The sequence below is a fragment of the Dothidotthia symphoricarpi genome, assembly GCF_010015815.1.
Source record: "Dothidotthia symphoricarpi CBS 119687 unplaced genomic scaffold P153scaffold_2, whole genome shotgun sequence".
Taxonomy (NCBI): domain Eukaryota; kingdom Fungi; phylum Ascomycota; class Dothideomycetes; order Pleosporales; family Dothidotthiaceae; genus Dothidotthia; species Dothidotthia symphoricarpi.
Genome location: NW_022985009.1, coordinates 1,690,826 through 1,718,210, shown reverse-complemented (window position 1 = coordinate 1,718,210; position 27,385 = coordinate 1,690,826). Strand labels below are relative to the sequence as shown.

The 27,385-nt window shown below is 54.7% G+C and overlaps 13 protein-coding genes across 13 annotated transcripts; 9 read left to right on the top strand and 4 right to left on the bottom strand.

Moving 5' to 3' along the window:
• Positions 1–366: 366 nt before the first annotated feature.
• On the bottom strand, positions 367–3,834 carry P153DRAFT_363241 (uncharacterized protein). The gene is made up of 2 exons (XM_033667329.1): positions 3,342–3,834; positions 367–3,290 (listed from the first exon to the last, which is right to left on the bottom strand). Exons 1-2 carry the CDS (start codon positions 3,674–3,676, stop codon positions 524–526), a joined length of 3,102 nt encoding a protein of 1,033 aa, XP_033528656.1. The 5' UTR covers positions 3,677–3,834; the 3' UTR covers positions 367–523.
• Positions 3,835–4,409: 575 nt separating this feature from the next.
• On the top strand, positions 4,410–5,977 carry P153DRAFT_280818 (uncharacterized protein; the record flags this gene model as incomplete). Its single annotated transcript, XM_033663098.1, has 4 exons — positions 4,410–4,563; positions 4,670–5,096; positions 5,143–5,386; positions 5,450–5,977. The coding sequence occupies 4 exons, from the start codon at positions 4,410–4,412 to the stop codon at positions 5,975–5,977; spliced, it is 1,353 nt and encodes a 450-aa protein (XP_033528655.1).
• A 486-nt stretch (positions 5,978–6,463) lies between these two features.
• P153DRAFT_381449 (2-nitropropane dioxygenase) lies at positions 6,464–7,624 on the top strand (the record flags this gene model as incomplete). Its single annotated transcript, XM_033670044.1, has 3 exons — positions 6,464–6,605; positions 6,656–6,910; positions 6,972–7,624. 3 exons carry the CDS (start codon positions 6,464–6,466, stop codon positions 7,622–7,624), a joined length of 1,050 nt encoding a protein of 349 aa, XP_033528654.1.
• P153DRAFT_108514 (uncharacterized protein) lies at positions 7,568–7,949 on the top strand. Its single transcript, XM_033661891.1, has one exon. It carries the CDS (start codon positions 7,672–7,674, stop codon positions 7,885–7,887), a length of 216 nt encoding a protein of 71 aa, XP_033528653.1. The 5' UTR covers positions 7,568–7,671; the 3' UTR covers positions 7,888–7,949.
• A 188-nt stretch (positions 7,950–8,137) lies between these two features.
• On the top strand, positions 8,138–10,825 carry P153DRAFT_281201 (kinase-like protein; the record flags this gene model as incomplete). The annotated part of the gene is made up of 6 exons (XM_033663132.1): positions 8,138–8,188; positions 8,239–8,270; positions 8,345–8,462; positions 8,519–8,666; positions 8,721–9,623; positions 9,675–10,825. The coding sequence occupies 6 exons, from the start codon at positions 8,138–8,140 to the stop codon at positions 10,823–10,825; spliced, it is 2,403 nt and encodes an 800-aa protein (XP_033528652.1).
• P153DRAFT_108426 (uncharacterized protein) lies at positions 10,826–11,345 on the top strand. The gene has a single exon (XM_033661890.1). It carries the CDS (start codon positions 10,857–10,859, stop codon positions 11,175–11,177), a length of 321 nt encoding a protein of 106 aa, XP_033528651.1. The 5' UTR covers positions 10,826–10,856; the 3' UTR covers positions 11,178–11,345.
• A 2,984-nt stretch (positions 11,346–14,329) lies between these two features.
• On the top strand, positions 14,330–16,949 carry P153DRAFT_392867 (amino acid permease). The gene is made up of 3 exons (XM_033671187.1): positions 14,330–15,033; positions 15,090–15,441; positions 15,492–16,949. The coding sequence occupies exons 1-3, from the start codon at positions 14,748–14,750 to the stop codon at positions 16,636–16,638; spliced, it is 1,785 nt and encodes a 594-aa protein (XP_033528650.1). The 5' UTR covers positions 14,330–14,747; the 3' UTR covers positions 16,639–16,949.
• Positions 16,950–17,192: 243 nt separating this feature from the next.
• P153DRAFT_381446 (uncharacterized protein) lies at positions 17,193–18,896 on the bottom strand (the record flags this gene model as incomplete). The annotated part of the gene is made up of 1 exon (XM_033670043.1): positions 17,193–18,896. One exon carries the CDS (start codon positions 18,894–18,896, stop codon positions 17,193–17,195), a length of 1,704 nt encoding a protein of 567 aa, XP_033528649.1.
• A 514-nt stretch (positions 18,897–19,410) lies between these two features.
• Positions 19,411–20,955, top strand: P153DRAFT_372710 (CaaX prenyl protease-like protein; the record flags this gene model as incomplete). The annotated part of the gene is made up of 4 exons (XM_033669414.1): positions 19,411–19,431; positions 19,481–19,663; positions 19,719–20,664; positions 20,720–20,955. 4 exons carry the CDS (start codon positions 19,411–19,413, stop codon positions 20,953–20,955), a joined length of 1,386 nt encoding a protein of 461 aa, XP_033528648.1.
• Positions 20,956–21,147: 192 nt separating this feature from the next.
• P153DRAFT_372709 (uncharacterized protein) lies at positions 21,148–21,747 on the bottom strand (the record flags this gene model as incomplete). The annotated part of the gene is made up of 1 exon (XM_033669413.1): positions 21,148–21,747. The coding sequence occupies one exon, from the start codon at positions 21,745–21,747 to the stop codon at positions 21,148–21,150; it is 600 nt and encodes a 199-aa protein (XP_033528647.1).
• A 206-nt stretch (positions 21,748–21,953) lies between these two features.
• Positions 21,954–22,676, top strand: P153DRAFT_363238 (uncharacterized protein). Its single transcript, XM_033667328.1, has 3 exons — positions 21,954–22,048; positions 22,112–22,309; positions 22,365–22,676. The coding sequence occupies exons 1-3, from the start codon at positions 21,978–21,980 to the stop codon at positions 22,486–22,488; spliced, it is 393 nt and encodes a 130-aa protein (XP_033528646.1). The 5' UTR covers positions 21,954–21,977; the 3' UTR covers positions 22,489–22,676.
• A 217-nt stretch (positions 22,677–22,893) lies between these two features.
• On the bottom strand, positions 22,894–24,804 carry P153DRAFT_419988 (uncharacterized protein). Its single transcript, XM_033672215.1, has 2 exons — positions 24,019–24,804; positions 22,894–23,302 (listed from the first exon to the last, which is right to left on the bottom strand). Exons 1-2 carry the CDS (start codon positions 24,749–24,751, stop codon positions 23,271–23,273), a joined length of 765 nt encoding a protein of 254 aa, XP_033528645.1. The 5' UTR covers positions 24,752–24,804; the 3' UTR covers positions 22,894–23,270.
• Positions 24,805–25,703: 899 nt separating this feature from the next.
• Positions 25,704–27,026, top strand: P153DRAFT_108284 (uncharacterized protein). Its single transcript, XM_033661889.1, has 3 exons — positions 25,704–25,756; positions 25,907–26,493; positions 26,548–27,026. Exons 2-3 carry the CDS (start codon positions 25,962–25,964, stop codon positions 26,979–26,981), a joined length of 966 nt encoding a protein of 321 aa, XP_033528644.1. The 5' UTR covers positions 25,704–25,756; positions 25,907–25,961; the 3' UTR covers positions 26,982–27,026.
• The last annotated feature ends 359 nt before the right edge of the window (positions 27,027–27,385 follow it).

Here is a 27,385-nt window from a genome sequence, read left to right as displayed (position 1 = left end):
ACATTCCAACGAAACATATAAAGTAAAAATGTACCCCCAAATTTAGTCCGCCAGGAGAAAAATCTCGCTCTTCATGATTCATAGAAAACCACAGGCAGTTCTGAGAAATGAGTGCTCCACCCCCTCCCCTTCACACCTCCCTCCCTCCGAACCTCCGCCCACGATCTCACGACCGGGGTGAATGGTCAGGAAAGAGATAGATGGATAGGGGGGTGGATTGATCTTGCGCGTTTTTTCTCCCCCCGCGACCTTGATAAGAAGGAGGGAGGGGGAGGTCAGAAGCGTCGCCGCTATGGGGAAGCAGGACGTCTGTGGGTTCTGTTCGCTGCGCTGTTTTTTGTTGTGTTTGTGTAGGTTTTACGGGGGGGGGGGGGGGGTATATATAGGGAAATGAGATAGGGGGGGGCCGAGCTTAAAAAGGGCCCTGCACGCGGCGGGCCAAGAATACCAGAGTAGAGTAATCGTACAATGAACCTACAAAGACCATAACGTCGTAAAACACAGCCGTGATAAATCCTACACATTAGTTCGTCGCATCCTCACTCTGCGCCAACTTGTCCATCTTCTCCGCCATACCCAGATCGCGCACTTCCCACCCCGCACCCGCCGCACTCACCCAATCCTTCTTCTCGCCCAGCACCGCGATACTACTCTCACCCGCGCGCCGGACAAGAAACTCCTCAGCCACGCTTTGCACCTGCTCAGCCGTAACATCAAGAAGTCTCTCCCTTCTAGCCTGCAACATCTCATCCGTAACCCCACTAAGAAAAAGGCGCATACCCTCTCGACTAACACTCTGCGGGGCATCATACCCCTGAAAAGCGCTGAGTTTCGCCTCCTCGAGATCCTGTGCCGTCCACGCGCGATCGCGCGCCCACCGCCCCGCCTCGCCCATGATCTTCATGCTGTTCTGCGGATTGGGGTCGCGGTACGAGTACATTCCGAACAAGCCTGCGAGGCCGCGCGCGTAGGCGCCGCCGCCGTATGCGCCGCCTTTTTCGCGGATCTCGGGGTGCAGCATCTTGAAGGTGAGCATTTTGGCGAGGATTTCGAGCGGGGCGCCGGCCGGGGAGGTGTAGGGGACTGTTTGGACGGCGCGGGCGGAGTAGTAGACTTGGTAGGGGAGGGGGAAGAAGGATTTTGCGTTGCGGGGGAATTGTGTTTGGTGGGGTGTTGGGGGCACGGAGATTTTTTGGGGGAGGGTGTCGAGGAAGCGACGGAGTGCGTCTTGGTTTGCTGTTGAGCTTTCGCTGCCGCAGTTGATTGCGACGCGGAACTGGTCGTTGTTTGCGATGGCGAAGGATTGGATGGCTTTGAGTTTTTGGATGACGTCGCTGAGTGAGTCTTGCGAGGCTAGACTCGTGGTGAGCTTGACTTGCGTGAGACCGCCTGTCTGCTCGGCCAGCCGACCCACTTCGTTGATCCCGGCTTCTGCGTATCTCATCGCGTACGAGTGTCCTGACTCGGCGATGGAGTTGATCGCACCGCTTGCTGAGCTTTGCAGCAGCTCGCGAATCTGTTTTTCGGCTTCTGGTCCTTCGAAATCTGTTTCTTGCAGAATCATCCGGAGGAGCTCGTACATGTCTGGAATATTACGGTCAAGCGCGTAGCCTGAGAAGGCCAGGCCCTCTTCAAACGCGTCTAGCGATAGTGGTGAGGGCGAGGAGTGGTATCCGACGGAGATGCCACCCGTCTTCAGCTTGATGAGCTCTTCGAGTTGCTCCATTGTCTTATTCTTTGTGCCGAGACGCATGATAGCACTGGTGAACAGCGGAATCATTTCCCTCAGTTCGTCTGGGAGGTTCTGTAATTGGTGCACTGCACGGAAGTATGTCAGCCCATTCGTGGGTGCCTCGCGCCACTGCACCTTCACATCATTCACATCTGTATGACGAAGCGGTTTCCTTTCTTTCTCGCGCGGGATGTCTTTGACGTGGACTGTAGGCAGGCAGCTCAAGTCCTCGTTCCTGGCCTTCTCCTGCACTTCCAGCAGCTCGAGCTCCCGTTGCTCCAGATACTGCTGTGCCTCCTGCTCGCTGGGGAACCGCTTTGTGGTTTCAGCGATTTTTGTCGCCAATCGCTGTTGCTCCTCGTCCACAATCTCCTGGCTGAACGTCTCGGACGGTTGCATGGTAAAGGTAAGAGTGTTCTCGGTCAGGAGGTACTTCTCGATCAGACCCTCCAGATAGTCTCCTTGGGCGTACTTCTCCTGGAACGCGTTAACAGTTTCCTGCCAAGCAAGCGCATCCATAGGATCGATGCCGTTGAACCAGCTGGGCTTCAGTCTCTGCAAGATACCCATTCCAAAGTTCGACGTCTTGTGCTTGAGGGACAGCTCCAGCTGATGAAGGATGCCGTCGACCTTGATCTTGTCGAAGCCGTTGTTTCGCGCCTCGAGGACAGTCTGGACAATGGCTTCGCGGACCTTGGGCACGTCTTCTGCTTTGACAGCATCGAGGCCTACAGAGAAAGTGCCGCGTCTCCCTGCACTGTCGTAGCCTGTGTTTGCGCTGAAGTCTGCGCCAAGTCCCGACTCGACGAGGTTGCGGTACAGTGGAGACCCATACCCATTCATCAGCAAGCTACTCAGTACACCAAGCGCAAAGTTCTCGACCGCGTCGGCAGTGTCGCCCATCAGCCAAGTAACGGATGTCTTGTACTGCTTGTCCTGGGGAACCAGGGGGTCGAGAGGGCCGGGGACGGTGACTTGCTTGGGGCTGTTGAGCTCGATGGGGGCCTTGACCTCCTGGTCGACGGAGATCTTGTCGAAGCCACTCAAGCGCCCGTCGACCTCTTTCAGGTGATCAGCCAGAGGCATGTCTCCGTAGCTGAGGATCTTCGCGTTGCTGGGGTGGTAGTGGTCGGCGTGGAACTTGCGTAGTTGCTCCCACGTCAGGTCGGTGATCTTCTGTGGGTCGCCGCCAGAGTTGTTGATTGCGGGGTAGAGCTCGTGCTGGAACCTGGTGTAGAATAGATAACTTGCATCCGACATCTGGCCCTTCATCTCGTTGTAGACGACGCCCTTGAAGACCAGTTTCTTCGCGCTGGGGTCGTCCGTCTCCGCCGCCATTGGGTTCTCGGGCCCTATGCGCCATCCCTCCTGGGTGAAGTCGTTCTCCTTCAACAATGGATGCAGCGTGGCGTCGAGGTAGACGGCCATGAGGTTCTTGAAGTCCTGGGCGTTTGTGGTGGCGAAGGGGTAGGCCGTGTGGTCGGGGAAGGTCCAGGCGTTCATGAAGTTGGACAGCGAGCGCGGCAGCATCTTGAAGAAGGGGTCGCGGATGGGGTACCTGCGCGTCGTGAGCCATGGGTGCGGTGCGGGGGCGTCAGGGCGGGGCTACTTCTCGCTGCCACACAGCGTCGTGTGCTCGAGGATGTGCGGCACCCCGGTGGCGTCGGGCGGGTTGGTCTTGAAGCCGATGGAGAAGCAGTTGTTGGCATCCTCGCGGGCGATGTGCACGTACTCGGCGCCCGTCCGGTCGTGCTGCAGGTGCAGGGCCGTCAGCTCCAGCTCGGGCACCTGCTTGACGCGCCGGAGGGTGAAGCCGTGCAGCTGCTCGCCGACGCGCGGGAAGTTGGCGACGTCGGTGACGGCGGCATAGCGGCGGCGTGGGCTGCAGACTGCTCGCAGGGTGCGGGGAGTGGGCAGCGGCCGGCCTGTGGAGCGCAGCATCATGGCGGTGGGAGAGGAGTGCAGAAACGTCGTTGGGCCAGCGCTCGTACATGACGCGCTGGCCTCGGACGCCGATTGGCCGGTTGCCGCCGAGACGCCCTCATGGCTACATGGCAAAATTACCCTGGCTGCAGCGGGCGTGGTGGGCGAGGTGACTGGTTGGGACGTGACCTGTGCATTCTCCGGACGACGAGGGCGTCGAGGCCTGGTCGAGTTCCGCAGCTCGCGTGTCGTGACTGACGAAACCACACCAAGAACTCTGCATAACTCCGTCGCTCCCCACCCAGACGACTACCACACGCCCACGCCACGCCCGCACCCTCCCGCTCGCTGACCACACCCACACGCGCCTCCCTCGCCGCCTCCCTCGCCCATCGCACCACGCCCGTCTGCACAGCCGCAGTGCGCCGGGCGCTCACTCTCGATCCGCCGCCGACCGCAGACGCCAGCTCGTCGCGCACCGTTGACGCACTCGCCCCTGCAGCCGCGGATGCGCAGCCCGACCACTCGAGCATCCCCGGCCAGAGCCCCCCGATAGCGAGTGCACCGGCTGCCCCTTCACCGAGCACGTCACGGGGCCTCGACACGCCAGCACCGCACGCCCACACGTCCACGCCCACGCCCTCGCCCACCCACGGCCATGGCCTCGGTCGCCCAGCAGCGCCAGCCGACGTCTGCCCAGTCCCGTCCGCACCACGAGCCCAGCCGCAGCACGTCGGCCTCGCCCTCGGCCACCATGCCCCCCGCACAGCACCCCCCGGCGCCCGCGCCCAAAAAGGCAAAGGGCAAAAAGGCCGCCGACCCCTCGGAGCAGCAGAAGCAGATCCAGGCCAAGATTGCCCAGCTCGAGCTCGATGAGGCCGGCGACAAGGAGCAGGAGCTCGAAATCGGTGGGTACACGTCTGCTGTCTGAGGCACGCAAAAGCGGGGTGGTGGAGCCGCCGGGCGCAAAGCCTCGTCCCGAATGAACGCTGGCTGACCAGAGTCTTCTCACAGAGCGCGAAGTCAAGAAGGCGAACCGCGAGCTCTCGTCGCTGCTCTCCAACATGGACGGCCCGCTGTCCCGCCTCGAGGTCGTCCAGAAGCGCTACACGGAGCTGCTGTCCGCCATGAAGCGCACCGAGCGCGAGCACCAAAAGGCAAAGAAGCGCGGCGACCAGCTGCAGAAGGAAAAGGACGCCCAGCGCTCCGAGCTGAACAAGGTCACCACCATGAAGGACAAGCTGGACAAGCTCTCGCGCGACTTTGCCAAGGAGAACAAGAAACTCAAGGACGAGCTGCACAAGCTCGAGACGAGCGAGTCAACGGCCCGCCAGGAGCTGCACGAACGCCTCGATCACCTGATAGCCGACGTCGACGACTGCATCACGGCCCAGATGGGGCCAGAGCCCCAGAACCAGGCCGAAGTCGAGCTGGACGAGCTGTATGTCACGCTCCACAGCCCGCATAACATGCGCTAAACGCTTCAGGTTCCGTCAGAAATTCAAGTCCTTCATCGATCAGTACGAGCTCCGCGAACTGCAGTTTCACTCCCTGCTCCGGACAAAGGAGCTCGAGATACAGTACCAGATGGCACGATTAGAGCAGCAGCGCAAGCAGCAGGAAGCAGAGTCCTCAAAGTCCCACCAGTTGACCAGACAAGTCTCGACCTTCTCGCAAACCGAAACCGAGCTTCGAACCCAGCTGAACATCTATGTTGAAAAGTTCAAGCAGGTAAGCGGCCTGACCCCCCATCTTTGTTTTTATGGCATCATGGTTAATACTGACTAGATGCAGGTTGAGGAAACTCTCAACAACTCCAACGACCTGTTCCTGACCTTCCGCAAGGAAATGGAGGAAATGTCCAAGAAGACCAAGCGCCTCGAAAAGGAGAACCAAAACCTACAACGTCACAAAGAGATTACGAATCGCAATATTGGCGAGATGGTGGAGGAACGTCAGAAGATGCAGGAGGAGCTCGCGAGGAAGACCAAGGAAGCCGAGATTGCGCGCAAGAAGATTATCCAATTGGAGACGCTGTGTCGCGGCATGCAAGCCCAGGGTCGAGGCCAGGTCCCGATGAACGAGCTGGAAGAGGACGAGGAGGTTACGGAGAGTGAGTACGACTACGAAGACGAAGAAGACGACGAAGAAGGTAGTGGAGACTACGATGACGACACCGAAGAGGACGCTGTCGAACCTGTGCCCGAGCGCCGCCCCTTTGGACCTGTTCCTCCGCCACCGCCGCCGCCACAGGCTATTGTTAATGGAAAAATCAACGGCCATAGAGGAGCCAATGTGCAGATCAACGGAGTTAAGCGCTAGGTGCCACGATCCAAACTCGCCATTGCTCACCGTCGAAGGAATGTACATATTTTTTCAAGGAAATGAAAATCAGGAACGGCACAAACTCCTTCTTCTGTCTACAACTCCCCACGTGCCAATGTTATGACTTACAATCTTGCCAGGCTGTTGCTGTGTTGGACTGGTCGAATCAACATACAGCCTGCCCTCGACTTGTGCAAACGGCTGACGAGATGATATAGGTTGGCAATTTTCGGTAACTTTATCGTCGGGGTGTGAGCTTCCATGATGTGACTCTCGACTCGAACAAGCGCAGGTGGTGGACGGGTGAGCCGAGGCCGTCCCCGCATTTGCCAGACCCCTGTCTCCAAGGCTGACAGCTTCCGCTATTTAGCAACGACTCTACAGATCCGCCATGTACACACACGCTTCATATACTGTTCATACACGTCTCTGCTTTATGCGCCCTGACTTAATCTGTTACAGTCTACATCGCGAAAGCCCACCATGTCGACCCCATCCCTTCAAACGCCGCTCTCGAAGCTACTCGGAATCCAATACCCAATAATCCTCGCTGGCATGGCACGCACGTCTGGTGGACCCCTCGCCGCAGCTGTGTCGAACGCAGGGGGTCTTGGTGTCATTGGAGGTGAATCACTCCCACTGCACAACGAGCAGTTTGGTCCTAACGTTTAATAGGACTGGGATACACCCCACAACAGCTGCAGTCCATCATCGACGAATTGAAAGAGAACCTGTCGGACAAGTCGCTTCCGTTTGGTGTCGATCTGGCGCTCCCGCAGGTCGGAGGCAGCGCCCGCAAGACGAACCACGACTACACGCATGGGCACCTGGACGAGCTTATTGAGGTCACGATTAAGAACGGCGCGAAGCTTTTTGTCAGTGCTGTCGGTGTGCCGCCTGCGCGAACAATCAAGAGGCTGCATGAAGCAGGTAAGCACTTTTAAAGCTTGCCTTCACGTCATTCAAGGCACTAACTAGTTCTTCTTTGTAGGAATCCTAATAATGAACATGGTGGGACATCCCAAGCACGCAGTCAAGGCACTAGACGCTGGCGTTGATATCGTATGCGCCCAAGGCGGAGAAGGCGGAGGTCACACAGGCGACATTTCAAACAGCATCCTGATTCCATCTGTCGTCGACGTTGCCCGAAAATACAAGAGCCCACTCACCGGCGAGCCCGCCATGGTGGTCGCGGCAGGAGGTATCTACAACGGGTGCAGCTTAGCGAGCAGTTTGATGCAGGGTGCGCAGGGCGTATGGGTCGGAACACGTTTTGTTGCGTCGACAGAAGCTGGGTGTTCGCAGATGCACAAGGAGAACGTCGTGACTGCAGACTTCACCGATACTGGGCGGACACTTGTTATTAGCGGCCGACCGCTTCGTGTCCGGTACAACGACTACATCAAAGACTGGCATTCGAGGGAGGATGAGATCAAGAAGCTGACTGACGCGGGGATTGTGCCGATGGCAAAGGACATGGATGATGGGAAGGACGTCGATATTCCCTTTCTGATGGGCCAGGTGGCAGGCGTAATTCAGGAGATTAAGCCGGCAAAAGAAATCGTGGATGATATGGTCAGGGAGGCGGTGGACATGCTGAGGCTGGGGCAGTCGTATATCGGCGGGCCGAGTGCGAAGTTGTAGGGTATCACGTCTTAGTGTAATTTAGGCCTGGGTTTGACTTGGTCGGGATGGTTGTGTGGTGCCTTGGAATCAGGGTTGGGGTTTGTGTAACCAGATGCGCGGAATACGACATGCGAACTAGAAGTAAAAAAAACACCTTCTCGTGGGGGCGAACTGCTATAATCCCCGAACCCCTCAAAAAACGAATAATACTGGCAGCGTGCACACGGGGAGAGGGCAACGGGCCGTCATTGAGGTTCCATGACTTCGATGATCTGCACTAGGATCAGGCTCCCAAGCATCACCACCGCGCTCAGGAGAGGCGACCCGACGCGGTCTCGCCACAATTTCTTCACGTCTTGCGATCCCCGCTGCGACCCATCATCTTTATCCCTTCCCACGTGGCGACTCTTGTTGTACGCACACGACCCTCTCTGGCTTGTGCATATCCCTGTGCAGTGTCTACTTCCGCAGCCTCACGACCAGCGTTGTAGATGACGCTGCAGCCGACACCACCTCGCAGCGGCGCAATCCATGCAGTCAAATCTCAGGGCTCAGGCTGAACAGCAGGCCCAGAGGAAAAAGGTATGCAGTGCAGGGGGGAGTAACAACGGGTACTGAGACTGAGACGACAGCAGCTTGCCAATTCGTACAAACAGCTCCTCGAGTAAGCCTCCGCCTGACGCGCCTCGCACATGCGCGCGTGCACTGACCCGACCATGTACTGAACGCCCAACGCAGTGAATTTGCGACATCGGACCTGAAGAACGTGGGCAACTACACGCTGGGGAAGCTCATCGGCAAGGGCAGCTTCGGGAAGGTCTACTTGGCCTCGCATAAGCTTAGCAATGGCTCCAGGGTGCGCATGCGAGACGGCACGTGTTGGGCACGCAGCGCAATGGCTGACGGCAACAGGTTGTGCTCAAGTCGGCCAAGAAGGACGACGCCAATCTCGCCCGCGAGATCCACCACCACCGCCAGTTCACACACCCGCACATCGCCCGCCTGTACGAGGTCATAGTCACAGAGGAGCTCGTCTGGCTCGTGCTCGAGTACTGTCAAGGTACACCCTAGTATCTGCCTGCCTGTAGCTGGCGCATTCTGACCAGACAACCAGGTGATGAGCTGTACAACTACCTCCTCCAGAAAGGCGCGCTCGAGCCCTCCAAAGTCCAGCGCATCTTCACCCAACTCGTCGGCGCCGTTTCCTACGTCCACAACAAGTCCTGCGTCCACCGCGATCTGAAACTCGAGAACATACTGCTGGATAAACACGGGGATGTGAAGCTGGTCGACTTTGGATTCACGAGGGAGTACGAGGGCAAGTCCAACTACCTGCAGACATGGTGCGGGACGGTGTGCTACAGTGCGCCGGAGATGCTGAAGGGCGAAAAGTACGCGGGCGAGAAGGTGGATGTGTGGAGTCTGGGCATCATCCTGTACGCGCTTTTGGTTGGCGAGCTGCCCTTTGACGAGGACGACGAGACGGTCACAAAGATGAAGATCCTTAAGGAGGAACCGAGATACCCAGAGAACTTTCCCCCGCAGGCGAGAGAGCTGTGTTCGGCGCTGCTCTCGAAACGACCGATCCTCCGACCCACCTTGGCCGAGATACTGCAGAACCCCTGGCTATCCGAACATGCGCCACGTCAACAGGAGATCCTGAAGCTGCAGCAGCCCCCGCCGTTTTCGACAGAGTTGGAGAAAGAAGTGCTGCACCGCATGCGGGCTGCTGGGGTGGATATCGATATGGTGATTGAAAATGTGCTGGCTCAACGATGCGATTCTCTGGCTGGATGGTGGGCGTTGTTGTTGGAAAAGGAGGAACGCAAGGCTAAGAGGAGGGAACGCAAACGAAAGGAAAGGGAGGCCGAGGCGAAAAGCTTGAGACGGTTGAGCGCTGCAAGTAGTCGTCTGGATAAGCTAGCGCCTACGATCAGAGAGATGGACGAGGAGGGCGTGCACATTAGGGACACACCAAAGAGTCGTGGTAGGACTATGAATCGGCGGAGTTCGCATGGTGAGTAGTTGTATTATTTGAGGGTGACAGCTGCGCTAATACTTCCTCTAGGCATCCCAGATCTTCCCCAACTCCCAGAGTCTAGCTCGACCCCAAACCTACGATCCAGCACCGAAAAGCCTCTCCCACCGATCGAGAAACCCTACCTCCGAGACTCGGATTCATTATCACGCCCACCGCTGCCAGCAAAGGACATGGATAGACGGAGATCACGCAGCAGCATGCTACAGGTGGTGTCAACCAACCCTGACCTCCTATCTCCCAACGGTTTTATACCCAAACGCCGCCGAAAACAGCCCTTCATTAACCATCTTCTATCACTCAGGAACTGGATAAAAGAGACCTCAAAACGAGGCCGCTCGCCGCATTCAAAAGCCAGCAGTGAGAAATCCCCCAAACAACCAGAGGGCAGCATCTCCGACTCGAAACGCCGCTCAAGCAACATAACCCGCCACTCCGTCTCTACGCAACCCAACCCCCCCACATCCTCATCAACACACCCACCCCCGCGCCCCAGAGTCTCCACAAACGGCTCAGGAACAAGCTCCATGCGCCGCCTCTCCGCCTCCCCCGCACCCCTCACCCCGCGCTCCTCCTACCGCCGCTCCTCCGGCGGCCTGCGCGGCCGCAAATCCACATCTTCATCCGTATCCTCGATCCGCTCCATGCCGCGCCACCAGCACTCGCACTCGAAAGCATCATCCACATCTTCAAACTCCATCACTTCGCCCACCGTCTCCGTCTCGGGACACTCGGCTCGCAAATCCCCGCATAATAGCTCCAGTGTTAAGATCCTACCGTCTACACCTACGCTCTCGGCTTTTCCCTCAAATATCCGCGTCGTGCGCGCTAATGAGGGCGCGGCGGCGTTTGGAACTGTTCAGCCACCCTCGCCGGGGTTGGTCTTCGCGAAGAGGAAGAGGAGCCCGTTTAAGGGGCCTATGCTGAATGTTAATACGCAAGCTGGTGGTGGTGGTGGTGCTGGGGGGGGACAGCCGGCGTGGAAGAGAGAGGGTGGGAGTCGCAGTGTTAGTGTACAGGGGAGGCGTAGTGGGGAGATTATGGGGATTACGGAGGAGGAGGAGGAGGAAGGGGAGGAGGATATAGAGGAGGTGGAGGAGTTTAGTCCGGAGTTGAGACCGGGGGAGTTTGTGGAGAGCTTGGAGGAGGAGGGAGGGGGGTTGGGGGGGAGGGTGAGGTAGGGGTGAAGTAGAGTGGTGGGTTGAAGGGGGGATGGGGGTTCGTTTTCGCTTTTTTTTTGTCTTTTCTTTCGATTTACTTCTCTGGTGTGCTGTGTTGTGTTGTACTTGTATAGTGTTGTTGTGTTGTTGTTCGTTACGCACGATATCCTGCCTCTCTGGCTTCTCTCTTTTTTTATCCTTTTCCTTAATCCTACTACGGCATCACTTGTCATACAAATTTTTCTTAGCCATATATATGTATGTATTATCTTGTGTATTGTTTTACTTGAACTTGAATACGGCCTTTTGTAAAGGATTGTGCGCTGGGGATATGTCGTTCGTTCTTGTTGCTGTTCTTGGTCGGGGTTATTGATATAGGGAGGGCAATTGGATTTGTAGTCCTTGAACTGGGCTGGACTTTATTTGATTTGGTGATTTGGTGATGTGGTGATGTGGTGATGTGTTGTGTTGATATATCGTGCTGTGGTGGGATGAGATGAGATGAGATGTATCTATGGTGTTGTTAGGTGAGGATGCGGATGTATATATCGGACTGGGAATCAGGGCAGATGTGTGAGATAAAATGTGCGGGTTTTGTTGCAGGGCGATGCGATATGTAGGTAGGTAGATGAGGAAATGGGGGAAATGGTGTGTGTGTATGAGGAGCGTTATGTATTCTATCCCGTGTCCTTTCTGCTCTGCCAGCTTTGGTCTTGTTCATGTTGTGTTGCGTTGGTTTGAGATGAACGTGAGTTGAGCTGAGCTGGTTGTTGTTGAGATGAGTTGAGAAAGAGACAAGTCAAGGTATGCTCAATTGAGTTGATTGAGGTGAGTGTTGTTGAGATGACTTGAGACAAATCCAAGGTATGCTGAGCTGAGTTGAATTGAGTCGAGTTGATATTGACTTGTATCCAAGCACGCCCGCTTGACCTCTCCTGAGCTATCTGTCCATGTATCTACCTATCTGCCGATAAAGAGGCGAATAAACAAAAGAAGTCTTGACTTACTTACCGTGGGTGTTTCGCCCGAGAATACAATATAGTCATGGCATGGCATGGTAGGAGAAAGTGTTATTCAAGACTTGGAGGGGTTGGGAAGCAAGGCGGGCTGAGTGTGTTGTCTTGCTACGCTCTTTTTTGCGCGATATGCGGTGTATATCCCAGATTTTCTCTACTTGGGGGGTTTTCTTCGTAGTGTCTGTTTTACCTTTTCTTTACTGAGGAGGGGTGGAGAAAGCAGAGGTGGAAGAGACGGACATAATCCTACCCCTTTGCAATACTTTTTCGATAGATAATTCCTAGCAGAAAAGAGTAAAGCATAGAGTGTAGTCTAGCTTTCCCCAGCCAGCCAGCGCCCCCAATACATGCAGCGTAACACTCCGTCAACACGTGTCGGTGTACACACGCACAACGGGCGAGACATGCCTTTGCGTTGAGGCAACCTGGTGGGCGGGTACGAAGATTGCTGTCGCTAGCTACGTCTGGATATGCAGATGCGCATCACGCCTACTTGTGCAGTGAGTGAGTGCATACTGCGGCGGGTAGATAGAAAGCTGGAACGCAAGGCACTGGCGGGATGTGACTAGACACTGGTAAGCGGCCCAGCTAACCACGACTAGATCAGCGTGCGTGAGTGAGTACGCAAGCAGTGACACGCCGCACAACATGCTCCGATTCTACGACTTGAGAAAGCGGAGTACAGCGCGCTGCGTCGTCGTCGTCGTGGAGGTCCGTCGTCGTCACTAGAGCCTCTGGTCGGTGGTTGTGATTGTGGCGTAGAAAATTCGACGTTAACACGACTCGTGTCTGCGGCTCTATCTCCCTACCTATCATAGTTTGCTTCGCGTACGTTATCTTCAACTCGGTTCGCTTATACTCCCTCGTTACGCGAACTGAACACCGGAGGAGTGTCACTCGCGCGCTCGAGCCTCGCGCTTGTATGCGTGCCGGAGACTAGTTTGGCGACGGCGTGTTGGAGAAAGTAGGTAGTCGCCTTGCAAGGCGCTATGCACATGTGACTTCCTCCGCGGTCGGAGGCGGGATGTCGAATGTGTGATGTGGATGTTAGTTTGAAGTTGTTGTCGGTTGCGTAGCGATGGTTTCAGTAGACGTTAGTTCAGTGCTGCCGTGGAGGAGGGGTGATATGCGGGGTTGGGAATGAGAAGAGATTGTGAGACATGTCTTGAAAGATCGGAAGGAAATGTTCAAGGCTGAGTGGAAAACAAGTGCCCGCTGTAGCTGTACCTTTAGTGTGGTAGGTAAAAGACGCGAAGACCAGAGCAAAGCAAAGAAAGACGGGAAGGGGAGATCAGCGCTGCACGTCGAACGCCCAAAGAACAAAAAAGTATGCCACCACCACAATTCCAAAACACCCCACGCGTGCCATGACTTACCCATCACAGCGACATTCCCTCTAGGAGGTCGCCGCCTCAGACCTCGCAAAATGCCTCACTACGGACGGAAGAGGCGTTTTCGCAGGCCGAGGCGTTGGCCGTATACCGGGATGGGAAGGCGTTCACATGTGCCTGCATGCGAGTAAGTGTTTAGCGGCGATGAAATGCATGGCATCGTCTTGCCTTTCGCTGGAAGGATCAGGTGATGGTGAGCACCGATAAGAGGATCGCGAGAGAGTGGTGAGCATGTCTGACTGCTTTGGGGATGTGGTACTGATGAGTATAGAAATTGTGTTCACACAACTCGCCTTCTGTAGCACAAGACGTATTGTGCGGACGGCCCGGGTCCGGTCAAATACACAGCACCGAGGATGAACATATGCCCCGCTCATTCAGAAAGAGCTGAATTCTCCGTCGTGAACGGCAGGAGGTGGTGATGGTACCTGCATTTATGTAACAGTACAGAGGTTCCAGGTCAGCCCCTGCAACCAGTAGACGCTTCATGTGAGGACGGCAGTACAGCGGGAAGCAAGTGGGTGAGCGGATTGCCGTGGTTTGATGAATACGAATGGCGGCTCGACAAACCGTTGCACATCTCCACACGGTACGAAGGATGCTGACTGCTGGGGTAGGGCCGTTGGTGATGTCTTGGACAATGCTTGAGGTTTGCATTGGACCCCGCCGTGTCTGCGCCTCTTTCGGCGCGGCGGTTGTCCCCCAATCAGGAAGCGGCTACCAGAGCGGATCCACGGATCCACGGACAGTCATGTCCATGTTGACCGTAAATCTCAAGGCCCACCGTAGGGAGCCGCGCCAAAGGACACGTTCGCGGACTGCGTAGGTATCATGCTTCAAGTGAGGGGTGGTACCAATCTCCCAATTGATAAGCACTTAGCTTCTGGAAAACCGAATACGAGTCCCACCAGCCGCCTCGATAGCGACCAAGCGTCGAGGCATGACGAAACGCGATGGCGTCGGCGACGTTGGTCGCGTGGAAAAGTACCGAGCATTGAGTCAGTCAGGGTTCGAGGGGTGACAGACTACCATTCCATGGCTCAGGCAGCACAAACGCAGGGCTATCGACGAAAATTCATTCTGGTTGGACATTATTGGACAGCCTACTCTCCACGACCATCAAAATCAGCCTTGGGATTGCCCCTGGGTTTTCATTCGCGTGGGCTGCATGTCACTTGCCATCTGCAGGAATTCACGGCATGGCCTGCCCCCAATTCGATAATCGTATCCGCCGCTCACTAAGCCCAATCCCTTCATGGCCCGGCGCCTGCATCTTAGGCCTACATCCAATCTGCTACCCGGCTATCTGGACCCTGCCATATGCACCCTGGACACTTGTAAGCTTGCGTTTCTAAAATACACCTGGCCCAACCTCCTCCGACGTGAGCACGAGAGACGCTCATTACCTTCCTGGATTCTTTCTCTTGGGCCACGACTAGACCACCCTTGCTACAGGATCGACCAAGCTCGCAGCGCCCGCTGCCTTTGCTTTTTGCTGGTTCCCATCGCCGTGTAACCACGCCTTCGCTTATCACCATGACGATTGAGGACGACATGTACGGGACTGAAAAGAGCTTTGGAAGAGGCTCGCAAGCCTCGGATTACTATGGCGAAAGCTCCGTACATAGAGATGGCATCGGGAGAAGAGTTATCGAGAGTTTCAAGAGAGATCCGAATTTCGTAGTCACGCCCAAGACGACTATGGGTGCTGATTCCAAGGTCTTCGATGTCGAGAGTGCAGCGGCTAATACGGCCAATTCGCCACTTGCGCGGAGACTCAAAGGCCGCCATCTACAGATGATTGCTATCGGAGGTTCGATAGGTATGTTACGGCCGTGTTGTCAACGGTGTGGCGTTCCACCAGGCTGACCTTTTTAGGTACCGGGTTGTTTGTTGGTTCAGGCCAAGCCTTGGGCAATGGTGGCCCTGGGTCACTCGTCATTGCATACTGTCTCGTAGGAATAATGCTGTACTGCACCGTTCATGCTTTGGGCGAGATGGCAGTGCTGTTCCCCGTTGCTGGTTCCTTCTCAGCATATTCGACTCGCTTTCTGGACCCCGCGTGGGGGTTTGCCATGGGCTGGAACTACGCTTTGCAATGGTTGGTTGTGCTTCCTCTGGAGATTGTTGCTGCGACTTTTACCATCGAATACTGGAATGGTGGCAAGGTCAACAACAATGTTTGGGTCGCTATCTTTCTGGTCCTTATCGTCATCATCAATCTTTTTGGGTATGTGAACCCATATACTACCTTTCGAACTTCATTCTGACAACCTCCAGCGTCAAAGGATATGGTGAAGCAGAGTTTGTGTTTGCAATTATAAAAATCACCGCGGTCATTGGCTTCATCATTCTAGGCATCATCATCAACATCGGTGGCGGTCCAGAAGGAGGCTACATTGGCGGTAAGCTCTGGAGCGACCCAGGTGCCTTCAACAACGGCTTCAAAGGTATATGCAGCACATTTGTCAACGCTGCATTTGCCTTCTCGGGAACTGAGCTCGTCGGTCTTGCTGCAGCAGAAACAGCCAACCCACGAAAGTCTCTCCCTACCGCTGTCAAGCAGGTCTTCTGGCGTATCTCGCTATTCTACATTGTCTCACTTACTATTGTCGGCCTACTCGTACCTTACACCGAACCGCGTCTTCTACAGAGCTTGTACAGCACCGATGCTGTCGCCTCACCCTTCGTCATCGCCATCCAGAACGCCGGCATCGAAGGCCTTCCCTCCGTCTTCAACGCCGTCATCATGATCGCCGTCCTCTCCGTCGGCAACTCCTCCATCTATGGCTCGTCACGCACCCTCGCCGCGCTCGCAGAGCAGAACCAAGCACCCAAGATCTTCGCCTACATCGACCGCCAGGGACGACCTCTTGTTTCCATCGCCTTCGCCTCAGCCATAGGCCTCCTCGCATTCCTTGCCGGCGCAGACCGCAAAATCCAAGAAGACGCCTTCAACTGGATGCTCTCCCTATCCGCGCTCTCCGCCGTTTTCACATGGCTCTCCATCTGCGCAGCACACATCCGCTTCCGCAAGGGGTGGAAAGTGCAGGGCCACAGTCTCTCGGAGCTAGCATTCCGCTCGCAGCCCGGCATCATCGGCTCGTACATTGGCATGTTCTTCAACATCCTCGTCCTCGTCGCCCAATTCTGGGTCTCTGTCTCGCCCATCCTTGGCCCCGACGAAGCGCCCCTAAATACCTCGGAACACCTGCAGAGGTTCTTCAGCGTCTACCTCGCCCTGCCCGTCACTATCGCCTTCTACATCCCGTACAAACTCTACTTCCGCACGTCGATTGTGCGCTCGCATAATATGGATCTGCACTCGGGTATTCGCGAGCTGAATATCGAGGCGCTGATTGAGGAGGAGCGCGAGGAGCGCAAGAGGTGGCCGCGCTGGAAGAAGGTGTACAAGTTCTTGTGCTGAGACTGATGCTTATGCTTTATGTGTGTCGTTATTAGCGATTATTTTGTCGTTTTTCTTGCAGCGTTTTGCGCTTCTTTGCCCCCCTCTTTTCTTTTTGGTTGCGTCTTGGTTTGTGATACCTACCAGGCGGCATGCTTCGAGCATTGCGCAGCCTTGCATACTAGCTTGTCTTCTATGTGGTTGTTACTGTGGAGCGCTGATGAGGTTGGGTTAATTATGATTGTTGTTGACGTTTCGCTGGGGTGATTGGAGGGTTCATAGATGATAAGTGATATGAGCTGGATGGGGATGAATGAAACCATGAACTTCATACACTATCGCTGTTTATGATTGAGTATTTGACTTCTAACGCCTGTGCAACGACCAGGTACGGCACCACCTTAGAGTTAGGTTATACGCTTGATTTACACACGTTCAACATATACCAGTGACGAAGCAAAATATACACATTTCTTCAACCTCAAGCGTCCAACTAAAAAAGCACTATACCAGGACCGTCCTTCCCTTTCGCCAAACACATTCTTTCAAATCAAAATCAAAATCCCACCACCAATTCATCCGCGATACTCCCTCAGCACATCATAAAAAGGCCGATAAAACTCCGTATTCCTCTCATCTCGCCTCCCCGCTCTAACCCCTATCCCCCCACCATCTCCACCAACCCCACGCCTCTCGCGAGTCTGAGGCCCAGAATCCCGTACGTCAATCCCCCCATCCCCCCGCCGTGGAAACGCATCCGAAGCACCCCCCTCCACCCCCCGACACGAAAAACTCACATCCGAGTCCGGTCTGCGACCCCCCGTCAACGGCCGCCCAGTTGAACTAACCAGCCTATCACGCCAGTGCTTCGACGAAGCCGCCGCGTGCTGCCATTTCCGGCGCTCGCGACGTAGCGGTGGGTGTTGGTTATGTTTCTGAGTCTGAGTGTGTGAAGGCAATATCGTGCCACTAGAATGAAATGGTAGGGAGACAGCGGCAGCAGGACCGCCAGCGCCGCCGCATTCAATGGCTATGTTTACTGTTTGGCCGTTGTTTGTTGCCATTAGGGGGCCTGGGTGGGAGATTTTCGCTTTGAGGGTTGAGTGGGCGTTGGTTTGGGTATTCAGGGGGTTGGCGGTGATGATTGTGTTCCATTGCCGTGTGGTGTTTGTGTGTTTTTCTGGTTGTGGGTGTTTGTGGGGTTGGGTTCTGGGCTGTTGCGGGGGGTGGAGGGTGGTTGGATTGGCGGTTTGTGATGGGTTTTTGTGTGTAGGTTTGGTGGTTTGGTGGTGTTTTGATCTGGGGGAGGGATGGGGTCGTGGGAGTGGTGGAAGTGGTTTGTTAAGGTTAAGAGCGATGTGCTCGATGTCAATACCAATGGGTACTTCCCGGGATGCCAGCGAGATCTGTCCGTCGCTTATAACAGAATCTTTCCGCAAATCCTTTCTCAATGGTATCTGACCGACATCTCCAGACCTTCTACGAGCTGTCTTTGGTGAACGTCGTATCGCTGGACGTGCTGCCGTCGCCCTGGCAGGCGGACATGGAGGCGTTCGAGGGTTAATGAACTTGTGCTCTAGGGACTGTTGTTTTAGCATGTACTCTTGCTTCTCCTTACAACACACCTTGATACCTTCCAACACTGCCTTGCCTTCTCCTAGAGATTTTGAGTTGTGCATTCCTCTCAAAGTTCGATACATCTTTGCGAGTTTCAAACCGGTATGTGTGCTGTGATCTTTACCTTTTAAAGGCCGAGTGGAACTGACCTTAGATGCAGCAGCACCTGCATTTTGAGCTTTGCCTCTCGGCGTGCTTTTTGTTCTTGGGTTGGGCTTTTTGAGAGTATATGGGAAGGAGGGGAATAGGGTGGTATCAGAGTCTCTTCGAGGGTCTTTTGACTTTGAGAGACTTTCGATCTCAGCGGCAGACACAACGCTGTCACGGCGTACAGCTCGATGACTTGATGTCGGGAACCCTACAGAATTTGGGTCGACCTGCATTCGAGACGTATCGGGGGTTTTAAGAGTCTCTGACGAAGTAGCTTCGTCTGTGGATTTACTATCTCTAAAAGTTGCCCAGGATCGCAGGCTTGGTGATTTTGTGTAGGGATCGGGCAGTTTTTGCAGGTCTCGAGCGTCATATATGGCAGCTTTTGTAAGAGGGGAGTCTGGCTGGCCATGATATGTCTCACTCTCGTCAGAGACTTTTGTGACGAAGACAGTATGGCAGGTTGAGCAGATTAGCTGTCCTGGAAGCTTCGTCGTCCTGTTTGCTCCCATCTGCTGTTTTTCTGGGATCGCTCTTGTAGCGGTTAATATCTTGTGCTGCATGCAAATTTATTGCCTAGACATGACAATTCGAAGATAGGTGATGCGGATACTATGATTGGTGGTGACATTCTCAAGAGGCTCTAGCAGATATATTGGATAGTATGCAGTGATAGTTATACGGCAGAATATGGTCGAGCATTGTGTTTTCATCAGACAAAGGAAGAGAAAGAACGAAGTGAATGGGGCGAAGAGACTTCTCACTCGACATAGTAAATATAGAACAAAGCTGCAGCGAGCATCTTCGCCGTTCGAGAGGATTCGAACTATACTTGAGGTATGACTTACAAGATTTCCACGCATGTTTGCGCGAAAAGAAAAAGAATCTGATGTAGGAGTAGTTTGTAGCACAAATAAAAGGTGGTGAGATGTGACGTACCCCTGTCCAACACTAGCTCAGCCCTACAACGCTCTAAACTGTCCTCAACGCGTGGTGTTGCCTGACGACTCTTCAACCACAATCACCATGATCCAGGCACTTCTCCAGGTAAGACATAATAATACACACACATAAAGACGTGAACTGACTGTCTCAGCGCCTGGCCCGCTGGCTAGACCGGCCGTTATTTCCATGGAAGAAGCTTGTCGTTGGCTTCTCGCTCGCTGAATTCGCACTTGAGAACTGGCTCCTCTTCCGCCAATACCGCGTTCTCCAGCGCACCACGGTCCCCAAAGCACTCAACAAGGAAATCGACTCGACTACATTCGACAAGTCTCAGGTGCGCACGTTTTCATTTTCAATACCCCGCGCTTAAGTGAGCTGACATGCAGCAGGCATACGGTCGCGCAAAGGCAAAGTTCGGCTTCATCTCCGGCGTCTTCAACCGCGTCAAGCACCTCGCAACTCTCTATTTCAATGTCTACCCCATCGTCTGGGGTGTCGCCGGCTCGTTGGTCGCCAGCTATGCGCCCGTCCGCTTCTCCGGCGAAATCACCCAATCGCTCCTGTTCATGTATCTGCTAGGATGGATCGACCTTGCGTTTGGCCTCCCGTTCTCATACTACCACAGCTTCGTACTGGAGGAGAAATTCGGCTTCAACAAGATGACGGTCAAGCTGTGGCTTTCTGACATGGTCAAGGGCCAGGCTCTCGCTCTTGCATTCGGTATCCCCATCGGCAGCGGATTCTTGGCCATCATCAAGAGGACGGGTCAGAACTTCTTCTACTACCTCTGGGTGTTCATGCTGGTTGTGCAGATCTCGGCCATGACAATCTACCCGATTCTCATCGTTCCCATGTTCAACAAGCTTGAGCCGCTAAAGCCGGGCAAGCTCAAGGAATCCGTCGAAGCGCTTGCGTCGAAACTCCAGTTCCCGCTTGCCGAGCTCCAGGTCATCGACGGCAGCAAGCGCAGCGCTCACAGCAACGCATACTTCACTGGACTACCCTGGATTGGCAAGAAAAAGATTGTCATCTACGACACACTGCTGGAGAAGAGCACCGAGAAGGAAGTCGAGGCTGTTTTGGCACACGAGCTTGGTCACTGGAAGATGAACCACACGTCACGACTCCTCTTCATCAGCCAGGCGCATCTATTCTACATTTTTGCACTATTCTCCGTCTTCATCAAGAACAGGTCGCTTTACGCCGACTTTGGCTTCATCCGACAACGGCCTGATATCGTAGGCTTTGTCCTGTTCAACGAGATTCTCTCGCCTACGGACTCCATTATCAAGCTGCTCATGAACGTATGGACCCGCAAGATGGAGTATGAAGCTGGTATGTCGTCTTGAAATTCTCCTCTGCTGAACTATGGCTGACCTAATCAATGTAGATGCCTTCGCTGTGGATCTTGGTTACACACGCGAGCTCGGAGCTTCGTTGATCAAGCTCCAGATCCAGAACCTTTCCAGCATGGACGCCGACTGGTTCTACTCTAGCTTCCACCACTCGCATCCCATCTTGACGGAGCGCTTGAAGGCTATGAGCTGGACGGGCGACAAGAAGATTGTGGAGGAAAAGGCCGCGGATGAGGATAAGCCGATCAAAGCTGGTGACCGGGAACTTTGAGACGGCTGGCGATGTATTGAATGGTACAGATCTTGGAGATCATAAAAGGCGCGTTTGAAAAGCATGTAGATGCGCAGATTGGCGTAGACGGTAGAACTGCTCGGTAGGAGCAAATCCACTCCGATGGATGAGAGTCGTCATATCCAATGCTCAGCTGTATGCAATTGCGGTGTCCCAAGTGTCGAACCCTCTTTACTCAGCGTTCTCCGCCCTCTTCTTCTCATTATCCCTCTTGCGCTCCGCATCCCTCGCCTTCTTCGCCTTCTTCCTCGCCTCCTTATCCATCTTCCCCCCCTCCCCATCCTCAATCTTCCTCTTCCCGTCGCCCCCAGTCGCCTCAATCTCCGGCGCCTCCCCCCCATCCTGCAGCGCATTACTCCTCTCGCCCAAATCGCCCACCTGAATCATCCCCTGACTCTCCTCATACCGCGCCATATCCTGCCACCCCTCCTCCGCGCCCGCCCTGCCCACCTTCCGCGCTTTCTTCTGCGCACCCGCGCCGTCCGCCACTACATCCGCGTCCGCCTCCGGCTCCGGCGTCGCTTCGGGCTCGAGATATTCGCCCCGCAGGCCCGCTGCTACGCGCCGCAGGTTGTGCATCACCACGCCGCCCATGGGCCCCCCGTGCGAGGAGAAAGTCACCCCCGTCGGCGTTATCAGCGCGTCGGGGTGCAGGTGCGGGTGGGCTTCCGAGTGCGCGAGGTAGGCTTCTAGCATGCGCGAGCCGGCGGAGAGCGAGATGGGGGTGGTGGAGATGTGGCGGTGGGGCGGGGGACCTTCGAGGGACGTCATTTTTTCGGGGGGTTGTGGGTGGGTGGGTGTATTAAGTAGGAGGGTTTTGTGAGGTGAGAGTTGGGGGGATTGGATGTAGTGGAGAGCGAGATTCGTTTCTCGAACTTTTTTGCGCACGGAGCATGTCCGCTAGCGTGGGTTTTCTGTCCACGCATGGCATGGTGGAACTTTGGGGTGGACGACTCCCGCATCGAAGAAATCGGCGACAAGAAAAGCCAATTAAACACACGATGAATGCGTTTCGCTGTCTACGGGTCCCGGCGACCGCGCTGCTCAGACCGTCGCTCGCAGCTCCACAGCGGTATCCATCAACCCTCCCCCAGAGCACAGTCTCCATAAACCACATGCTAACACCCACCCACAGATCCTCCCTCCTCCAACACTCCCGCTCCATCTCGCTCCTCAGTCCGCGCCGCCCCATGCTCGCCCATCCCTCCCCCCTCGCCGCCCCCGGCACGCCATGCGCCCCCGCGCCCTCCTCCGAAACGCTCGACTTGATGGGCAAGATATCCGCGCACCCGGGGCTGGGGAGCATGCAGATCCGCTGCGGACCGCGAGATACGTAGGTCATGTGCATGTCTTTGTGTTTGGGGGGTTTGGAGCTAATGGGGAGGCAGGTATAATCCGAGTCATATTGTGAGGAAGAGGAGACATGGGTTTTTGACGAGGCTGCGGACGAAGAAGGGGAGGAAACTTTTGATGCGGAGGCTGAATAAGGGGAGGTGGAATTTGAGCCATTAGGGGGTGGAAGGAGGTGTGGTATGGTTTGGATGGGAGGGTGAAGGACGGGGATTGTGCAGAGGAGGGAGATACTGGGCGAGAGCATTGTGTGTTTATTGTACATTGCACGCATAGCCTGAATATGTGATGGTATGGTTAGTTGACTCGACTCAATACACTCCGCCAATTTCAATGGTAGAGCATACAAAATATACAACTGCAAGAAATATCATGTAGCTCTGTTATCACCCTCCATTCAAAGCCTGAAATTCATATACCACGCCAGTATACTTCCATGGGCAAAATATCACACCGTCCAACAAACAAGCAAGCAAGCCAACATCAGACGTAAACGGTTCACATGTGATACCGCGACTCTAGCGTGCTTCCTCGCATAAGCAAGCCACCACACCCCCCTCCAATGGAACACATCAACAGCATGCAAACCGGTGCCCAAAGAAGCCAAGGGAGCTCCCATGCACGAACAACGGGGCTGAATATCTCATAGCGCCAACCAGCGTACGTGATCCGAACATGGTGGTCGAATCATAGGAAGCGGGGAAACCGCTTCCCTGCAGCAGCTTCACATCGCGTCGCAGCGGCGAAGAACCAAAAAGATTGACACTCCACTGAGTCTCGCACAGACCAAAACGCTGGCGTATTTGTACCCGCGTCTGCTCATCCACCTATCTTTCCTCGCTCCCGTCTGATACACATACCTCTTTACCACCACCATGTCCCGCGCAATGCCCACCCCACCAGGCGCCACGCAGCGCCTCCCCCAAATCAGCGCCGCAAACGAACTACTCCTCTCCGCGCTCGCTGCCCACCCCGCCTTCCGCGCCCAGTCGCTCCAGCGCGCGGGGAAAGTCTACTTCATGCACGACTTCGCGCAGCGCACGGGCGCCATGATCGACAGCATCGTGCAGAACACGGCGCCGCCTGATACGCCGGCGACGAGGGGCTCGGTGCCGAATGTGCCGCCTGCTGATATGAGTCGGGCGCAGCTGGATGAGCTGAGGGGTGATGCGGTGGGGCGGTGTATAATGTGAGTTGGTGTGTGAGGGGGGTGGGTGGTTCGATGTGCTGATGGGAGTGTAGGTTGCAGACGATGATTTCGGATACGTCGGGGAGGATGGGGGTTATGTTTGGAGAGGCTCCGGGGCAGGGAGTCGATTTGGGTGATGCGGTTAGGAGGGCGGCGAAGAATGTCGTTGATGTTATTGAGGGGAAGGAGGCGGGTGGTGCGTAGATGCCGTTTCGGACAGGTTGAGCGCCATGTCTTCCGCTTGGATTTCGAATCGTAGTCGATGTTGGACAATCCAGTAGCCAGGGGGGGTATCTGGCGAAACTGATGATGCCTATCCGTATATCTTCCGTGCCTGTGTTGATTTGGTGTCCAATGAAGATCTGTGTTACTCCTCTTGGTTGGAAGCAATCCTCATCGCGAAAGCATAAACATACTTCAACTTTCGCCCACTTCCGGTATCGATGGGGTCTTCTTCTGGTCCTCTTCTCGCTCTGCCACATCCGTGCTTAGATCATGTTCACCCCCATCTAAAGCCTCCACAAGCTTCAGCTCCTCTTCCACCTTATCAATCTGCTTCAAAATAAACGCAATCGTCGCATCCCTCGCCTTGTCCATCCTCCTCAGCGCATCCAACCCCATGCGCGTATAATCCTGCGGTTTCTGCGGCGTCGGCGGCGCCAGCTCCTCATCATTCAACCTCGCCTTCTTCTCCGCCAGCAACTTCCTCAACGCAAATATATTGTAATCTCGCTCTCTCAAGTTCGTCTCCAACTCTTTCCGCACCGCTTCATCATTGACCTTTTGTTTCTTGGCTGCTTGTTCCTCCTGTGCGGCCGTATCGGCAACTTTCCACTTCCAGATTGCTTCTTTGGCGCAATTTTCCATGTGCGTGAAGCGAACAGGGCCGATGTTCTGGCCACCGTACCAGCGCGCTACGACAACGACGCCTTCGGCTTGCGTGTCTACAAGCACGTTTTGTAAACGGCCCCCAGCCCACTTTTCACCGTCGTCGTCGTGGCCCAGATCATACAAAACTTTGGAATCCGGCATTAGGGACTTTTGACGTGAGGGCTTTCTCCATGCTGCGATTTTGTGGGTTGCGGTTCTGAATTCTGGGAGGGATTGGAGGGCTTTGGCGGAGAGTGTTGGAGAGTATGCGCCGATGAATGTAGATGTTTGTTCTTTTATGGATGTCGAGCGGAATATCTCTTGTGCACGGTTTGGGGAATTCGGGCGCTCCCTCTTCAGAGCCATCTCTTGTGATTTGGGTGTCAAGGTTGGTATGATCGGGTTGATGTTTGGTTTGGTGGTTGGTTGGAGAACATGGGAGGTTGGGAAGGTGCAAGCGAGATGGATCCGCACTTGCGCTCTTGCTGGACGGATGTCTTTCCGAGGTCAACTTATCTTCAGTCTAGACTTCATCTTCATCACTTTTGAGCTCGTCTCAGTTATGACTCATTTCGTTGAAGGGCAGAAGGTTGTTATTCTTATGTGACCATCCTTGTAATGATGGTTGTAATCATATGGTCTCTTGACATATCTATGGAGTAAATTCATGGTCATTTACCCATTCTCAACCTCATTTTCACGACTTTGAAGGATAACCGTAGCTGCCTTCGAAAATCCATCAGCAAGTATCATGATGCTAGAAACATTTGATAGAAGATCAGGACAGACAACCAGATCACAGACTTCTACAAGGTATCAAGGCACGCGGATGATAATGGTCTCCTTATTTGGAAAACACCCCGAATCAAGATGTTTTCAAAGTATGCTGCCTTGCTCAAGTATCATTGAGCTCGGCACGGTCAGGTAAACATGCCTCTTCTCTTACTCTCTGACATCTACGGCTAGCTATAACATACAAAGCCATCTTTCCTTGCTCTTATGCCAACGTTTTTTTCTCCCATCAACTTGATCGTATCTCCGCTTCAACGTGAAGGGCTGCCGTTGCGCTTGCTCCGCCTCCGACCTTTCAGGTCGCTGCTTTGAATGACCACTCTCTTGGGTCTTCCGCTTCTCAGTCCGTAAACACATCATATTCGAGCCTGTACTCCTGGATATTGAGTCATCATCTCACCTGAATACACATATCTTTCCCTCTCTGCGTTAAGGGTCCGCCCGAAGTGGGAACTCACCTGCACGCTTGGCGCACTGCGACTATAAAGGATACAAACACTGACCCCTCACCCACTACCACGACCTGATTTCTGAAGACCACCTCAACTGCAAGCAAGACTGTTTACTGAATCGCTAAAGGTAAGTTCGGGGTTGTTGTTGTGAAGCAAGACCAAACTTCCACCCACGAGATAATCCTCAAGCTGGCTTGAGAAGCCTGCTTCCAAGCTATGCGTCAAGAGCCCATCCTGCTCAAGTCAACCTCCCTTGCTAATACATGACGCTCCATAGCCAGGAATAAAGTCGCGCTTCAACCTTCTTTAGTCTCCTTCAACTGCAAGCCAGAATGGGGCGCTTTGACACTCTCAACGATGACACCAAGGACTTGGTCAATTGCCTTCTCCCAGCTTTAGCTGCATCCTTCAAGCTCTCCAACGCCGTGGATATCATCCCGGAGGATATTCGCATGCGCGCTTGGGATTGTGAGAAGAGGGATCACATCAAGGACCAGACCGAGAATGACCCGCGCAACTGGGGCGTCCAGTTCCTCAAGGACCTCATGGCCATCTCACGCCTCAAGGGTGGAAACCTCACCGTGTTTCACACTGACCTACGCGAAAAAGTCGCAAAGCATGAGCCAAAGCATCCATGGTGTCGGCTAGCCGATATCAAGGAGATCAAGGACGACTATGAGAACCCCGGTCGCAAGAACGAGATCAAACCCACCACTCAGTACTCCTCCTCTGGCTCCTCCACCGACTCGTACTTTGAGGAACTGGTTGAGCCCGAGGACCCCAAAGGCCGGAAGCGTGGCCGTAAGCAGCACAACCACGAGGTCTACGAGGCTCGCGTCCAGGAAACCCGCAAGCGCCGCAAGTGTAAGTCTACATCACATGTTCAGCATAACCTAGCACGCTGCTGACGCTGCTCAGATGGATCGCATGGGCGTCTCCGCCGTGCTGAAGACGGCGGTTTCCACCGCAAAGACAAGCACGATCGTCGCCGCAAACACTCCTACTCCGTAGAGCGCGCCACTCCCAACACTGACCGCCGCCCTGTCCACCGCCGTCTCATTCCCTCCGATGACGACGACAATACCAACGACACGTCTCTATATCCTCGTCACACCCCGATCCTCTCGATCTCTCCTGCCCCCCGTCGTGCTCACCCATACGCGGTAGAGGACTTCGACATCACTAACGAGCCCCTCGCCGTTCAGAAGCTTCAGGCTGAGTTGGAAGTCGCCGAGGCGGAACTAAAGGCTGCTCGGCTGAAGTACGCGTACATCCAGGCGAAGGAAGCGGCGGAGAGCCAGAGCCCGTTCAGCGGCAATGGCATGGAGAACGAGGCTTACTCGGGTAACTAGAAGTTTCTCGATCTTGTTCTTGGATGGCGTTTGGGCTACGCAGGTTAATGTACAGTATGGATTCATGGGGGGTTGGCTGTATCTGAGCATCAGAGCTTGGGGGTATTGCACTGGTTGGTTAGCAGCTGGGCTTTTGCATATCCATGTCTTTCTTGGATGCTGCTTGTCATTTCTGTAGATGATTGGTGTGCTTGGTTCGCGGGTTCGCAGGCAGTACAGCGTAGTATGGGGAGTGCCCGAATTCCTTCTTCACCCTCAGTAACGCACGCACGACCTGGAGTCGTCGCCGTGAAACCTTCTACGTACACACAAAACGCCCAAATAAATACAACGTTTCATATATTCTCAGAGTCTGTAAAGCAAACAGTTCTTTTCTCCATGAGCAGTTCACAAGTACCCATCCA